This window comes from Sorex araneus, chromosome X (assembly GCF_027595985.1).
Source record: "Sorex araneus isolate mSorAra2 chromosome X, mSorAra2.pri, whole genome shotgun sequence".
NCBI classification, from domain to species: Eukaryota; Metazoa; Chordata; class Mammalia; order Eulipotyphla; family Soricidae; genus Sorex; species Sorex araneus.
This window is the reverse complement of record NC_073313.1, coordinates 180,884,726-180,901,406: the sequence shown is the minus strand read 5'-3', so window position 1 is coordinate 180,901,406 and position 16,681 is coordinate 180,884,726. Positions and strand designations below refer to the sequence as shown.

The 16,681-nt window shown below is 45.7% G+C and overlaps 1 protein-coding gene across 2 annotated transcripts in view; it reads right to left on the bottom strand.

Annotated features, from left to right (window-relative positions):
- MARCO (macrophage receptor with collagenous structure) overlaps positions 1–16,681 on the bottom strand; it is a 137,416-nt gene that overhangs the window by 80,745 nt on the left and 39,990 nt on the right. The window contains exon 2 of one of the 2 annotated variants that reach the window (XM_055122364.1): positions 1,311–1,381. The exons of the other annotated variant lie outside the window; for it this stretch is intronic. Coding sequence (XP_054978339.1) covers positions 1,311–1,323 — 13 coding nt within the window. The 5' untranslated portion in view covers positions 1,324–1,381. The remainder of the gene's footprint in view (positions 1–1,310; positions 1,382–16,681) is intronic. 2 annotated transcript variants of the gene reach the window in all.

The following is a 16,681-nucleotide window of genomic DNA, read 5'->3' as shown; positions in this document are numbered from 1 at the left end:
GGTTTTGCTCATTCTTAAAAAGGGAAATCCTCTCTCTGACCTCTGCCCTGTACTGTGGGCGGATGTGATGCCTGTATTTGCTGACACTTTGTGCCCCTTGAGTGGAGAAATTAAAGTGTTCCAGAGGAGGGCTGTGAATAGCCTCTGGCTCCTTGGGGATGCTGTTGAGCCTCAATACTGTCCTTACATGAAGTTAATCTATTTACAGATTTTTTATAATAAAAGATGGTAAATACCCTCATTGTCATGCCATTTTCTGGTGGAATTTATTTTTCTGTCGAAGAAGCATCTTAGCTGTATTTGTCAAGCTGAATTAGGATAAACGTGACTACAAATAGCATACACATCTCAGTGCTTTGAGACCGATTTGTTCTCACTTGGGACACAGGTGCCTTGGGGTTGGCAGAGACTCTGTTCATCACTGATCCTCCAAGACTTGACTGTGGGAGGAGGGTAGAGAACCCTGTGACGCTTGTGAATGGCACAGAGGCTTGAAAAGCTGTTCCTCTGAGGTGACGTCTATTGCTTCCCCTCACATTTCATTGATCAAAGTAAGTCAAGGGGGGCTAGAGCAAAGCGGGTCAGGCTTTTGCCTTGCAGGCAGCCGACCCGAGTTTGATTCCCAGCATTCCATATGGTTGCCTGAGCACCACCAGTGATTCCTGAGTGCAGAGCCAGCAGTAACCCCTGAGCATCACCAGGTGTGAGCCAGCAGTAACCCCTGAGCATCACCAGGTGTGAGCCAGCAGTAACCCCTGAGCATCACCAGGTGTGACCCAAAAAGCAAAACAAAACAAAGTAAGTAACAGGAATTCGTTTTCTTCCAAGAGCCATGGAAAATCAAGTCCTATCCTCCATCCCCAAAATGGAAAGATGGACCTGCCAGGAGGGGACACACTCTCTGCCACATTAGCTGACGGAAACTCCGCCCACGATCTGTGTGCATGGCCTCTGACCAACAATTTAACTTCTTGGAAATTGAAATTTCTCAACAATAATGTTTAATTTCTTAGAATGTTCCTTCCTTTGGGGCTGGTGTGATAGCACAGCGGGTAGGGCGTTTGCCTTGCACGCGGCCAACCTGGGTTCTATTCCCAGCATCCCATATGGTCCCCTGAGCACCACCAGGAGTAATTCCTGAGTGCAGAGCCAGGAGTAACCCGTGTACATTGCTGGGTATGACCAAAAAAGAAAAAAAAATGTTCCTTCCTTCTTTCTACCATGGGGGAGGGGGGGCTATGATGAGCAAAATACAAAGACATTTCTAAAAACATGGGAAAGGATTGTCCTGCCCACTCAGCCAAGCTTACCAGAGGGCTTCATGGCTCTGCCATGGATACACCACACTCTCCACTCTGACTCTGGTCAGCAGCTGGCCCACCTGGAAGTGAAGATCTGGGTTACTTCCTGTCTTCAAGACAAAATAGGGAAGTATGGGATTGGAGGAGCATGGGGCCGAGGTAGTCACTCTAGGGGGCTGTTTTACTCAGCTCAGGCTGTCACAACAAATCACTGACTGAGATCTGGTTGGTTCAGACAACCGGAAAGCATTTCCTCACAATTCTGTAGGCACAGGTGAAAAATCAAGATGCCAGTGGGGAAGGCTTCCCAGAGGCGTCTCCCAGTGCTTCGTTCTTGTGTCTTTACCTGGTCACCCTCTGTAGGTATCTGTGTCTTCATTTCCTGTCTGAATGCAGGCCCACCCTAACATCCTCCTCATTTTTTTTCTTTTTGGATCACACCTGGTGATGCACAGGGCTTACTCCTGGCTCTCCACTCAGGAATTACCCCTGGTGGTGCTCGGGGGACCATATGGGATGCTGGGAATCAACTTGGGTTGGCCTCATGCAAGGCAAACACCCTACCCGCTGTGCAGCCCCTAAAAGCCTCCTCTTAATGCATAGCCCTTTTCAGATACAATCACACCCTCCCCCTCATCCTGGAATTGAGGGACACCACATAAGAGTTTTAAGGGAACATAATTCAACCCCTAGCAGAGGCCATTCTTTTTCTTTCAGTGAAAAATTGCCCACAGGAGAAATGCATACACATTTTCACTATAAGAGAATAGGGAGATAATAAAGGAGATGGCAGAAGAGACTAAAGAGAAAGCAGGTCCAGAGGACAGGGGCTGAGGTGCTTGTCTTTCATGTGGCTGAGCCTGGTTCAATCCCTGGCACACTCTGGTCCCTTGAGCACCCACTCCAAAAGAAAGGGAAAGAGGACTAGGAGATCTTGGGGGCCTCCCAGCAAGGACTGGAGAAGCCAAAGTGAGAGGGTTCAGTGCAGTCTGCAGAGGGCTTAGCTGGGTCAGGGAGCATCACCCAGCTCTGAGGATCTCGCTGCCCAGACTTCAGGGGACAGCAGACATGAGGACTGAGGAGTGCCAGCTCATGTCCCTGCTGACCTGCAATGCTGCCACTTGATGAGTGCAAGACTGTTGCTCTACGTGAACGAACCCCAATGCAGTAGCATTGAACTCATACAGAGAGTTGTCTAAGATCCATAATTAATTGAGTGAGTTTAAATGCTTTGAAAGTTTATTTACCCTCTTTACCAGCACCTCTGCATTAACTTCATCTTAGATAAAGCCTAATTTAGGGAACACAGCAAGATGGGAATCCTAGTTAATCCATTGAAATTGGAGTAAGTGCTTTTTCTTACCTGGCTTCTTGCATGTACTTCTTCCTGCCTACTGGACAAGCACAGGGGATATGATAAAGGAACTATACATAGTATAATATATTATCTTGATGATAAACGTCAGGTAAATAAAGACTGTTTTGGCAGCAATTGCTTTTTGTCCCCATTACATGCTCAATTCCAAGACCTAGAGTGTATAAAAATAAAAAGAAAAGGCACGGGCGAGGGAAGGGACGCCTCACCGCACCGAGCCAGGCACAGGGCCTAGGGCAGCAGCTGTCTCTCCCGCCACCCGAGTTCGGTAGCCTCCAGCCACTTCTCCCACCCCGGGGAGGTTGATGGCGAAGATGTGGCAGGCGAAGGAAGGAACGGAGCCAAGATGGTTGGTCTCACTTGCAGTTTATTCCAGTCTTCCCTCTATACACTCTCCGTCCTCTCTACACCTTTCCGCCCCCCACCTTCTCTCCTAACGAACCCCTTTTATTGATCATGGCCCTTCCAAAGGGCGCAATACATTGACGTCACCAAAAGCACCAAAAGATCTTACAGGAAGAACATTGAGGCAACATAATTCTCTTGTATCTGCAGGCCCTTAATCTAGGCCCCCCGGAAAGAAGATACAAAACCAAAACTGAAGCCTTCTTTGGGCTGAAAGCACTCGGATTTACATCCCAAAGACCAGGCTGGGCTGCAGCAAGAAATCTACATGTCAATTACAAACTAGACAGCACCTGAAATTTACATCCCAAAGACTAGGCTGGGCCAGAGCCTGGAATCTACAATGTCAAGTCAAGCCTGGCTAGCACCTTAGATCTGCGGGTCAAAGATCAGCTAGGTTTCTGTGACAAAAGGTTTCTGACAAAACTCCAGAAGGCAGCTGGAAAGGGGAAATATTCCAACACTAGAGCAAGAGCAGAGGTCATTTACTGGTGATGTAGGCAGGTAGGTAGGGAAAGGCCCCTGGCAATGAAACTTAGATCATCAAAGTCTCCGGGGAGGAGAATCCTGAGACTGACCCACCCTGTGGACAAAGGAACCGCACCAATAAGACCTTCAACAGACTCTGAGGATAATAGACCCCTCCCCAGGAGGTTCCCCCAAAGAAGGCTATCACCACTCCCAACCTCCCTGGTAACCTTAGCAACGAACTTATACTTGGAAAGAAACCGCATGTGGGTGGGGGCAGGCTGTAAAGAACCTATAAAAAACAGCCCAATAGTCCATTCAAGGTGCTCTCCATCTTTGGAGGAGCCCGCGTTCTTTCTTGAGCGCGTTACTCCTACTGGTTTTCCTTTTCCACTTATCTCTTCCTCCTTCCCTAAGACCTTCTAAATAAAGTCTGTTACTTCACTGCTTGTCTACTCCTGAAATTCTTTTCCGCGAGCGAGAAAAGAACCCAGTAACCCTGGGTCCCGGGTGTTTGAGGCGGTTGGAGAGAAAGTCTTTCTCCTCCCTGCTTCACGAAAGTCACCCGTAGGGCCCACCGACGTCACTGGGATCTCTTCAGAACCATCGATGCAGTGTCCACACTGGAGCTGCCTTCCCTCAGGCACACAGAGCACAGACTAAGATCCAAGCAACACACATCAAAAATTGTTTTGAAAATAATCTTATTTTGGGGGGATGGGGTGGGAACTCCCAAGTGGGGATTGTTGGTAACCAGGCTGGCGGCTCAATGCAAGGACCTGAGGCTGTGGTGCTGCTCAGATTCTGCAGTGCTGGGTTACCAGGGCCACCCTGGCAGACTTCATGCAGTGATGTTCGAAGTCTGATGTGGTGTCAGGGAGAGAATCGGGGTTGGGCATCTGCAAGGAAGGCATGCACCTAATGCCCAGTACTATCTCCCGGACCCTAAAAGCATTTAAGTGTCTGCTCCTGACCTCCTCAAAGGAATTCTAGTAGCTACAAGAAGAAAGGTCACCGGATTCTTCCTCTGCCCTATTTTGGTGACTGGGTCTTCTCACAGTTCAGGGTAAGGGACACTCTTGTCATCTTTAGGACTTGCAGACGGGGTCTCCATTTAAGTGAGGCAGGACTTGAAGAATCCAAGTGAATGCTTCTGTCTGCTCAGTCTTTATCTATTTTTCTGCTCTCCTCATCCAGGGGTGAGGGAGCCCTGAGCACTGGCAGTGCCAACATTTTCTTCCCTTTGAATCACCAAGGGCAGCCTCTGCCTGGTGCCACCTCCAAGTGTTAAGTCCAACTGCAGGCACAAAGTGAAGATGAAGCAACTTTTATTGTTATTGTCATCATTAATCCTTTAATTAAGGCCTCCTTTATTCATGTCAATACTCTGCCCCTTTCTCCACTCCTCTCCTTCTAAATCTCATTCATTGGGTTGGCTTCTCCAAGCTCTCTCAGATCAAATTTTAATTAAAGTGAGTCACAAGCCTTGAATCTCTAATGAGCCCCTTCTCCAGATTCCACTACAAATCCCAGTGGCCACACTCACTGCAGCAGTGTGTATTAGATGGAGTTATTAGTATTATTTTTAGTAGAACTGATCCCTATTCAGAGGTTTGGGGCTTTCAGTTGGTACTCAGGTGTGAAACTACTCCCTTATCTCACATTTTATGTGGATGTCAGAGTTCACAAAAGATCAAAATAAAACAAGCAGGAGATGTATGAGCAGAGACTGCCTCATACCAAGGGAAGATTTACCTTTTATCCTGCATCAGGGCAGACTGGCTGGGGCATAGGGGAGTCTTTCCTTACTGGGAACTTTTTCAAGTGACAGATCTCTTCTAGGTAACAAGACGTATTTCATTGTACCCAGTGAATGCAAATTTTCTAGAAGCCTGACCCTTTGAAAACAGAACTAGTGTTTCCTTGGTGCTTAGCCCATCATTCCATGAGTGGCCAGACAAGGTCGGGTACCAGGAACCCAACTCATGTGCTAGGCACCAGACCTCGTCAGGAAAGTGAGGTTTCTTTCTCCAAGCTGAACTGTCAGAAATGTCTGGGGGGCTGGGTGCTAGCAATGAGAGATGGGTAGCTGGGTCTGCTCTTGCATTGATTGTATAACGTGACAGTCAGAGAGAACCACAACCCCCAAGTCCAATGCCATCATTTTACAGACTAGAAAAAGAAGAGGATGACGAGAAGTGATTGCAGTCATAGTGGATGTGAGCATGGACCAGGTCTGATGAACTTGTGCTTCTCCTGACCTGGAGCGAAGTCCACTACCCATGCACCTGCCCCCAGCACAGTCTCACACCAGTCCCTTCTTCTGAAAAGTAAGTGGATCATCCCCTGGGTCGCTTGTAAAGAGGCAGGTATCTGACTCATGTGGGTTCAACAGTCTTTTGCTTCTCATCCGGCATCCAACTGGGGAATAGTAATAGCCTGCACAAGGTGCATATCCTCAAGGTAATTAGCAAAGTGATTTCATCTTCCCACCTCTTCCTTTATTTAATTAATTAATTTATTTTTTGCTTTTGGGGTCACACCCAGTGATGCACAGAGGTTACTTCTGGCTCTGCACTCAGGAATTACTCCTGGTGGTGCTCAGGGGACCATATGGGATGCTGGGAATCAACCTGGGCCAACCAAGTGCAAGGCAAATGCCCTACCCGCTGGACTATCGCTCCAGCCCTACATCTCTTCCTTTAATAGTTGTATCTGCACTACCAGCCAGTGCACCCAGTTACTGTCCACAACCCTGTCTTCATAGGCATCCTGGATTTTAGATGCACAGCAAACCTGCATGTAATACTTATATTGGCCACCCCCACCTGGATTCTTTCCCTCTCATCACACATTTGGACTGCTGGAAACTATTTTCTAAAACTTTCCCAAGAAATGAACCATGAGAACAATCATTCTTTTTTCCTCTCCGCCTTTTATTCATAGGTCACTTTGACTGATGTGGAAAAATCCATCAAGGGTTCATGTTGAAAAGTGAGGTGGCAATTTAGGGTTTTCCCCCCCTTATCCTTGGCATTGCCTTTTTGTCTTGATTTCTAATGTTTCCCATTGACAGTCCAGTCTTTATACTGGAGTTAGTGTGGCCATTGGGGTCTTTTTTTCCTAGCCACATGCTGTCTCCTTCAAGTGTTCTATGTCATCTTTGTTTTCTTCATTGCAAGAATGATTTCTGCCGACGAACCCTTGAATCTGCCCTATTCCTTTGCTTTGTTTTTTATTTGGGGTGGGATCAACTTCTCTTTCTCTTTTTACACACACCCTGAAATTTCTTTCCATATCTCTTATCCTTTTTTACTTCTTGAATACTCTATACAAAGTCTCTTTTTTTTCTTCCTGATATTTAAATTCATCTTTCTATCTTCTGTCTTAAAGCACTATTTAATGTTATCATTTGTCACTGTGCTTATTTTAGTTGTTTTCATTTCTAATCTTTTCCTTCAGTTTCTAATTATTTTCTGAATGCTTGCCTCTCTTTTTAAGTCTTTTCTGAGACTTCCTAATTCAGTTTTTGGTGATGTATCTACTGTTTAAAATAATTCACAGAGAGGCTGGAGCAATACCAGAGTGGGTAGGGTGTTGCCTCGCATACGGTTGACTCAGATTTGATTCCCAGCATCCCATATGGTCCTTTGAGCAACACCAGGAGTGGTCCCTGAGCACAGAGCCAGGAGTAATCCCTGAGCACCACCGGGAACAGCCCCAAAACAAAAGCAATATTCTTCAGGGGTGATCCTAAAAAAGAGAATTTTTGGTTTTTTATTATTATAAATAAATAATGGCTTGAGGGCTGGAGAGATAGTGTAGAGGGTAAGGCTCTGGCCCTGCATGTGGCCAAACCTGGTTCAATCTATGAGGACAACCCCTGACCACAGAGTCAGGAGTTGCCCTTGAGAACTGTCTAGTGTGGTCCAAAAGCAAAACTAAAAAACCAAAAATGACTTGAGTTCATTTGGCTGGCCACATAGCTTATGGACATTATTTTGAACCTTTTAAAAAATTATTTATATAAAGACATTATTCTGTTCCTTTGCCCCCTTCTTTTAGTGATTTTGTGTGGATTTTTATCAGCTTATTTCTGTAGTACATTTTTTGTTTCATTTTTGTTTTGTAGCACTGTAGCACTGTTGTCCTGTTGTTCATTGATTTGCTCGAGCGGGCACCAGTAACGTCTCCATTGTGAGACTTGTTGTTTTGGACTGGAGTGATGGCACAGCGGGTAGGGCATTTGCCTTGCACATCGCCGACCCAGGTTCGATTCCTCCGCTTTCTCAGAGAACCCAGCAAGCTACTGAGAGTATCCCACCCTCACAGCAGGGCCTGGCGAGCTACCCGTGGCATATTCGACATGTCTAAGCCAGTACCAACAAGTCTCACAATGGAGATGTTACTGGTTCCCGCTCGAGCAAATCTATGAACAACAAGACGACAGTGCTATAGTGATACAGTTTTTGTTTTAGGGGAATGATCTTTCTTACACTTTTAGTACTTTGGTTGAGGCAAGCTTGCATTGATTTTAGACAGCAATCAAAATCATGGATTCTACTTTCTGACATCTTCCTTCCCTGTGGGTCTTTTCTTCCCTTAGCTTCTGTGGTCCCTTTCTTGCTCAGTTAGAATTCTTCCCTCCATCATTTGTCCAGAGGCTGGGACTTGGTCCCAGAAACCCTACTTGGTTGGGTTTTCATGCCTTCCCAGGACTCTCCAGCTTCCCAGGGACTCTGCTCACCATCTTACTAGATTCTGTAGAAACCCTGCACATTCCAGCCACGGGTTTCCCCTTGTTGCTCTGTACCTTCCTGCAATACTGCAGCAGCCTTGGAAGTTCCATTTTCCAGCCCTCAGAGGCCCCTTGCCTCCATACTGCATGGAAGCTGACATCAAATAGATCTTAGAGCTGTCCGCATTTTGTCTCTCCCCACTTGAATTTGGAGGTTTGCAAGAACGTATTTTTAAAACGGTTTTTGGTGTGTGGTGCTAGTGGTTTGTTGCAGTGTTGTACCAGGAATCAAACTTGCAACCTCATGTATGCAAGACAGTCACTCAGTCCTTGAGTTACATCCCAGGACCCACATGACTCATTTTACCCTTTGTTTGCTGCTACAGAGACAGAGCCCAGAGTCTCATCTATTTAAGGCATGCACTTCGCACGGAGAGCACTGGGGCTCCACAGGTGTCTCTTCTAACTTCTTCATTGTTCTCTCTTCCCCTGTTGGGGCTCTCAATTGTTCTCAGGAAGTCTGGAAACCCCCACCCCCACCCAGAAATTTGTTTGTTTGTTTCAGGACCACACCTGGAACTGCTCAGGGGTTACTCCAGGCTCTGGACTCAGGGATGACTCCTGCCAGTGCTTGGGGGACCCTAAGGGATGCTGGGAATCAAATCCAGGTTGGCCACATGCAAGGTAAATGCCCGACTCACTGTACTATCACTCTGGTCTCCTCCTGGAAATTTTTGGCTGGCTGGGTCTGCAGTTCAATGCCAGGGCCCAAAGATGTGGTGCTGGTGGGTGCCACAGTATGGGGAATTTCGTGGGCCACCCCAGCTGTGCTTGGGGATCTCCAGGGCTGCACCAACTGATGCTTGTGGGAACCATGTGGTGGTATTGGGGAGGAAATTGCTTTGCACATGACCTACCTGGGTTCAATCCTTAGCAACCCCTGTGGCTCCCCAAGCACTGCGAGGAGTAATTCCTGAGTGCAGAGCCAGGAGGAACCCCTGAGTGCCACTGAGTGTGGCCCCCAAACGAAAGAAAAACATAAATGTAATATAAATGTAGTGGCACTTTATCAGTACCCGCTCCCCCGGGAGCTCGTGACTCCAGGGTTTCTCTCCAGGACACATGCTTGTCCTCCTGACCTCTTTTTTTTCTTATGCATGTCCTCTCATAATTCCAGATCATAGGTGCCCTACCTCGCTCCTCTCAATTCTGTGTCCTTTTCTTTTTTAAAGATGTGTACCAGGACTGGAACAATAGCACAGTGGGTAGGGCATTTGCCTTGCACGCAGCTGACTCGGGTTCGATTCCCAGCATCCCATATGGTCCCCCGAGCATTGCCAGGAGTCATTCCTGAGTGCATGAGCCAGAAGTAACCCCTGTGCATCACCAAGTGTGACCCAAAAAGCAAAAAAAAAAACAGATGTGTAACCAGTTATTTAGTTATTTATTAATTTTTAATCAAACACTCACTTCTCACTTTATTGTTTTTATCTTTCTAAATGATACACCTATGATTTATAATACTACAAATGAAGGGATTTCATGTGCCCAATGCTCCAGCACCACAAACGCCCTCTACCAGCGTCCACTTCCCTCCATCACTGTCTTGGCCCCTTCCATCCAACCCTGCTGACCCTCGGAAAGCTCAGTTCTGTAGACCAATTCTCAGGTCCTACTGTCTTTGGCTATTTGTTATTCCCTTACCATGTATCTTTATACTCTACATATGAGAGAGAATATTCTGCACCTGTGCCTCTCCCTCTGACGAATTTCATTGAACATGATCCTCTCCGGGTCCATTCACAGAGCAGCAAATTGCATAGTTTCATCTTTTCTTATAGTCAAATAGTATTTCTTTGTATATATGAACCACAATTTCTTTATCTAGTCATCTGTTCTCAGACATTAGGGTTGTTCCCAGATCTTGGCTATTGTGAACAGTGTTCAATGAGCTTAGGTTCCTGTAGCCTTAGTTGTATCTAGAAATGGACTTGCATCCTGATATTTCTTAGTTCCAGTTCCTCAGAGCAACAATCTGATTATCCAGTTTTTTTCAAACCAGAGACTGTCAAAAACAGCCAAAGGATTAATGAAAATATCACGAAGGAAATTATAAACTATATTGAGGGTAAATAAAAATTGAAGGCCAGAGAGTAAAGGAAGTAAGAGATAAAGGTAGTAAAGGAAGAAAGGAGTAAAATAAGAGATAAAGGAAGTAAAGGAGTAAAAGAGTAAAGGAAGTAAGGTGTTTACCTTGCAAGTTGCTGATCTGGTTCAATCTTGATCCCCTGAGCACTGCCAGGTGGGAGCCCCTGAGCACAGAAATGGGGATGTACCTGAGCACCATAAGATATAGCCTAAATTCCCCTCTTCAAAAGATAAAAATAGAAACTTAACACACCAAAATTTATTTTTATTTTTTTGCTTTTTGGGTCACATCCGGCGATGCTCAGAGGTTACTCCTGGCTCTGCACTCAGAAATTACCCCTGGCGGTGCTCAGGGGACCATATGGGATGCTGGGAATCGAACCTGGGTCAGCCGCGTGCAAGGCAAACGTCCTACCCACTGTGCTATCTCGCCAGCCCCAACACACCAAAATTTAAGGTATGCAGCGAAGGGGGTTGAGAGGAAAATTTTCTTAGCTGTATTTGATTATGCATAAAAAAAACCCAAAAATCCCTCAAATCAACAATCTAATGTTACACCTTTAGGAATAAGAAAAAGAGCAAATTAAACTTCAAGCTATGTAAAGGAAGAAAATAATAAGATTAGAACAGAAATAAATGACGTATATAAAAATGAAGATGATCAATAAAATCAAAAGTTGGTTCTTAAATGGGACAAAGAAATGAACAGAAACTTTTCCAAGGAAGAGATACGAATGGCCAAAAGGCACATGAAAAAATGCTCTTCATCACTAATCATCAGGGAGATACAGATCAAAACAACCATGAGATACAACCTCACACCATGGAGATTGGCACACATTCAAAAGAACAAAAGCAAACTGTTGGCGATAAGGTGGGGAGAAAGGGAACTTCTACACTGCTGGTGGGAATGCCGACTGGTTCAGCCCTTTTGGAAAACAGTATGGATGATTCTCAAAAAAATTAGAAATTGAGCTCCCATTTGACCCAGCAATACCACTGCTGGGAATATATCCTGGAGAAGCAAAAAAGTATAGTCGAAATGACATCTGCACTATATGTTCATTGCAGCACTGTTTACAATAGCCAGAATCTGAAAAGACCTGAGTGCCCAAGAACAGACGACTGGTTAAAGAAACTTTGATACATCTACACAATGGAATACTATGCAGCTGTTAGAAAGGATGAAGTCATGAACTTTACATATAAGTGGATCAACATGGGAAGCATCATGCTAAGTGAAATGAGTCAGAAAGATTGCACACATCTGTGGAATATAAAATAATAGAGTAAGAGACTAACACCCAAGAATAGTAGAAATAAGTACCAGAAGGTTGGCTTCATGGCTTGGAAGCTGGGCTCACATGCTGGGGGAAAAGGTAGCTCAGATAGAGAAGGGAACATCAAGTAAAATGTGGATGGAGATCCCACTTGGGAAGGGAGATGCGTGCTGAAAGTAGACTGGAGACCGAACACAATGGCCACTCAATATCCCTATTGCAAACCACAGCATCCAAAAGGAGAGAGAGAACAAAAGGGAATGCCCTGCCACAGAATGGGGTGGGGGGATGGGATTGGTGGGTTCGAGGGATACTGGGTTCATTGGTGACGGAGAATGGACACTGGTGAAGGGATGGGTGCTCGAACACCGTATGAGGGAAACACAAACATGAAAATGTGCAAATCTGAAACTGTACCCTCAGGGTGATTCACTAATTAAAAAATAAATAAATTTTTTAAAAAGTTGGTTCTTTAAGAGAATCAACAAAGTAGTAAAACACACATACACACATAAAAAACAGTTTAGAATAAACTAAAAAAGAAATTAAGAAAATAATCTCAGGGGCCAGAGACATTGTACAGTGGATAAGGTACTTGCCTTGCATGCACCAAATCTGCCCTGCCAGGAGTGATCCCTGAGTACAGAGCCAGGGGTAAATTCTGAGCACAGCCAGGTGTGGCCTCAAAACAATAACAAAAGAACCAAGAGATACTGAAATATGGAAAACCTTTATTAGTAAAGATAAAGACTAAAAGTCATGAAACATTTACACAGGAGACTTTAAGTAATAAGTTGTTGTTAACTGGTAACTCGAATGGAGGGGCAGTGCATTGGCTGTCTAGGGTGAGTAAAACTCAAGAATGCAGGAATCACACACAGAGAGAGCAGACAATACCCATGGCTGAAGCAGAGCATCCTAAGAAAAAGACAAAGTCAGCTTAATTGGTGGCTGAATAAATAGCAGTACTCCTACATAGAAGAAGAAGGAGGAGGAAGAGGAGGAGGAGGAGGAGGAGGAAGAAGAGAGGAAGAGAAGGAGGAGGAGGAGAAGGAGGAAGAAGAGGAGGAGGAGGAGGAGAAGGAGAAGGAGGAAGAAGAGGAGAAGGAGAAGAAGAAGAAGAAGAAGAAGAAGAAGAAGAAGAAGAAGAAGAAGAAGAAGAAGAAGAAGAAGAAGGAGGAGGAGGAGGAGGAGGAGGAGGAGGAGGAGGAGGAGGAGGAGGAGGAGGAGGAGGAGGAGGAGGAGGAGGAGGAGGAGGAGGAGGAGAAGAAGGAGAAAGACAGAAAAAGGAAAAAAAAACCTTGGAAGTTCTGGGATGGGAGTGGGGACCTCCTCCATAGCAAGGTTGAGATTCAAATCATGTTGCAGAGACTGGAATGGTGTCCGCTGAATGGCGGGGAAGCGTGATGAGGACACCACACGGGTGGTGGTGGGGTGTCCAACCAAGTAGAAAAATGTCCCCTAGGGACACAGTAACACTTTCTAGGAAACTGAGAAAGAAAATGGGTGAGCATTCTAATAAGGTGGGTTGGAGGCACCAGGAAGTCATCCTGGGGTTGAGGGGGGAGGGTGCTAGGGAACTTACTGAAAGCTGGATGAAATGAGTTAACCATAGGTCCAGAAAGCCTTTCCAAGACCGAGATGTATGAGTGTTGGGGAGTTAGGGGTGCTGAGGCAGGGAAGCATCCCTCATGTCCTCCACATTGAAGGAGCCACACTCTTCCTCCAGCAATGTTCCTCCAGTGCCCTCTACCGGCAACGAGCGGCATTGCACCAATCGGCCCAGACGAGTTGGCAAGATTCTGTTGCAATGTAGCAAGTTGGGCTGAAACAGGGAGACTGACAAGAGCCACATTTTCTTTCAGGACCACAATTCAGGGGCTTGTATGCGCATATGCACACCCATATCCCTATGCACACACGCACGCGCGCAGCTGGTCACAGCAGAAACTCAGCAGCAAGCACTTTCCTTCTGTGATTCAGTCTTCTCCATGCCTAGCAGCCAGGAGCCACCAGGGAAGGCGCAGCGGGCTCCTTAGACCCGGGCAGCACTCCTGAGTTCCACGTTTCTCCCTCTCCTCCTTTCCCCAGATCTTTCAGGAGCACGGTGCCAAAGGAGCTCACAAATGGCATGAAAACTGGGGAGGTGAGGGCAGGATGTTGGAATGCTTGAGGGGTTAGAAGCTGTAAATTAGCGACCAGGACCCTGTGCAGGTTGGACCCCTGCCCCAGCGACTGTGCAGTGAGAGCACTTCTCCTCTCAAAAGTGACCCATCTAGCTGAGGCGATAGTCCAGCGGGTAGGGCATTTATTTGCCTTACACGTGGCTGACCTGGGTTCAATTCCCAGCATCCCACATGGTCCCCTGAGCATCCCCAGGAGTAATTTCTGAGTTCAGAATCAGGAATAACCCCTGAGCATTGCCATATGTGATCCCAAAATAAAAAAAAAACAGTTAAAATCAAAAGTGTTCCATGTCAGGGAGTTGGATGCATAATACAGTGGGTTCAATTCCCAGCATTCCATAAGGTCCCGCAAGCCCCACCAAGAGTAAGTCCTGAGTACAGAGTCAGGACTAACCCCTGAGCACTGCTGGGTATGACCCCAAAACAAGCCAACCCTCTCAAAGTGTCTTGTGTTAGGGAATAAAGGTCAGACACATGGCAGCACCCCCTCCTGTCCCCCACATGCCAGCAAATGTACCCACCTCTGGGTTTACAGGTGAGGAAATCATCCCACTGACACGCCACAGGGCTTGTGGGCTTGTGGGGAGGATTGTGTTAGGTCCCAATGTGACCTTGCCCACTTTCTAAGACTCCCTCTAAAATGGCTCAAGCTTGGGGTGCTGGGACGATTAAATGAGACAGTGTGCAGAGTGCCCCTAGGATATTCAGAGGGGTGACCCGCCCTTATCACGAAGTACCCTGTGTGCCCAGCTCGTGAGCCCTTGTCACATGGTCCCCTTTTGCCTTCCAGGAAAGCTTTTCAGAATGACCAGACACAGTCGCCTTTCAGAATGGCTACCAGCAGGGCAACAGGAGTGACTCTCCGCTTGGTGAGAAGATCACCAGAACTCTAAGTGTCTGGACTCACTCAGCAAGAAGGGGATGTTGTACTCTTTCTCCAGTTCATGCTTCACATTTCCACAGTTGCCCTCATCCTGAAGGTGCTTAGAACCATTAATGGGCCCCAAGCAAGGCCCCTTCTGGGCAGGCAGGTTCAGCCGGGAGCCAAGGACTCCTCAGGAAAGAGCATCTAAGTGAGTAGAGTTGAGTTCAAGGTTCCTTTAAGAGCTATTTCTCAGTTAATTCAGGGCGCTACACTCCTTGGTTTCAGAGCTCCAGAAGCCTCATTTCTTAGCTTTAGGTCTTAAAGAAAAGGTACACTCCCTATGTTCATGGCACCTTTATCCACAAAAGCCAAAATACAGAATCACATAAAATGCCCATTGACAGACAATTGATTAAAGAAGACAACTGTCTTCATTTAAAAAAAAACATATTGTCTATATTCAATTGAATATGACTACATTGTTTAAAAAGATGAAGAATTAGTGATGATTATTCTAAGAAGTTAGGATGTGGAAGAAAAATTACCAGATGGTCTCATGCATATGCAAAATACAATAACAAAAGCAAGCGCGCTGTCAATAAACAAAACTAACTCATAGATTTGGTGGAAACTCTGATGAATACTGGAAGGAAAGGGCATGGATGTGAGGAATGGAAGAAAAATAATTTTTCCCCCTTGGGAAGTTTATTCATGACACTACTTCATTTTCTTCCTAAAACACTAAATGTTCCCAGTTTAACACAGCCCACGATTTCTTTCTTTCCTTCTTCCTTCCTTCCTTCCTTCCTTCCTTCCTTCCTTCCCTTCTTTCTTTCTTTCTTTCTTTCTTTCTTTCTTTCTTTCTTTCTTTCTTTCTTTCTTTCTTTCTTTCTCTTTCTTTCTTTCTTTCTTTCTTTCTTTCTTCCTCTCTTTGAATCACCATGAGATATACAATTACAAAGTTGTCCATAATTGGGGTTTCACTCATACAATATTCTATCACCCATCCCTTCACCAGTGTACATTTCCCACCACTAATGTCCCCAGTTTCCTTCCCGCTTCTCCTCCCTCCAGCTTCCCTCCAGGACAGGTACTTTATTCTTTCTCTCACAGCCTTTCTGTCTTCATAAAAAAAAAAAAGATGAAGCTTAGAACTGGATCACTTGTCTCCTTCTCCTCCTATTTCAAAATACTTGCAACTCTTGGGGCTGGAGCAATAGCACATTGGGTAGGGCATTTGCCTTGCACGCAGCCAACCCAGGTTCGAATCCCAGCATCCCATATGGTTCCTCGAGCACTGCCAGGAGTAATTCCTGAGTTCATGAGCCAGGAGTAACCCCTGTGCATCACTGAGTGTGACCCAAAAAGAAAAAAGAAAGAAAGAAAACTAAAATATTTGCAACTCTTAATGGCCAGCATTCTCTTAGATCTGCAGCTGGGCTTGATATACTCAAGCCTCAACACAATCTTCTTTTTTCTGGAAATTTGCTTGGCCTGACCTCCATAACTACTCTACTTCTGTCATGATGCTGCTTTCCCTGGGCATGCAGAGAATCCTCGCCTTTCTTGTACTGTGTGATTTTGTGGGACTGATATTTGCCTCATTTCTTACCAAAATCCAGTGAGTTTCTTCATTATGTTCACCATGCTTGTGAGGGCGGTATTCATGAGGAAAGTAATTTTGATAGTAAAACAGTACCAGAACTTCCGTGGTTGGTGCAGTAAGTCCTTTATACATATAGAGTGAAACTGGGACCCTAAAAATTCTACATAATCATAAACAATGGCAAACCAAGAAGATGGGGTGCCAATATGGGGGTCTGCTCTTCAGGGAGAAGCTCAAAATTTTGAATTTCTTTCCAGTTGGAGGATGCATAGCTGGATGGATTTTGTGGCAATATCATGCCTAAGTCTC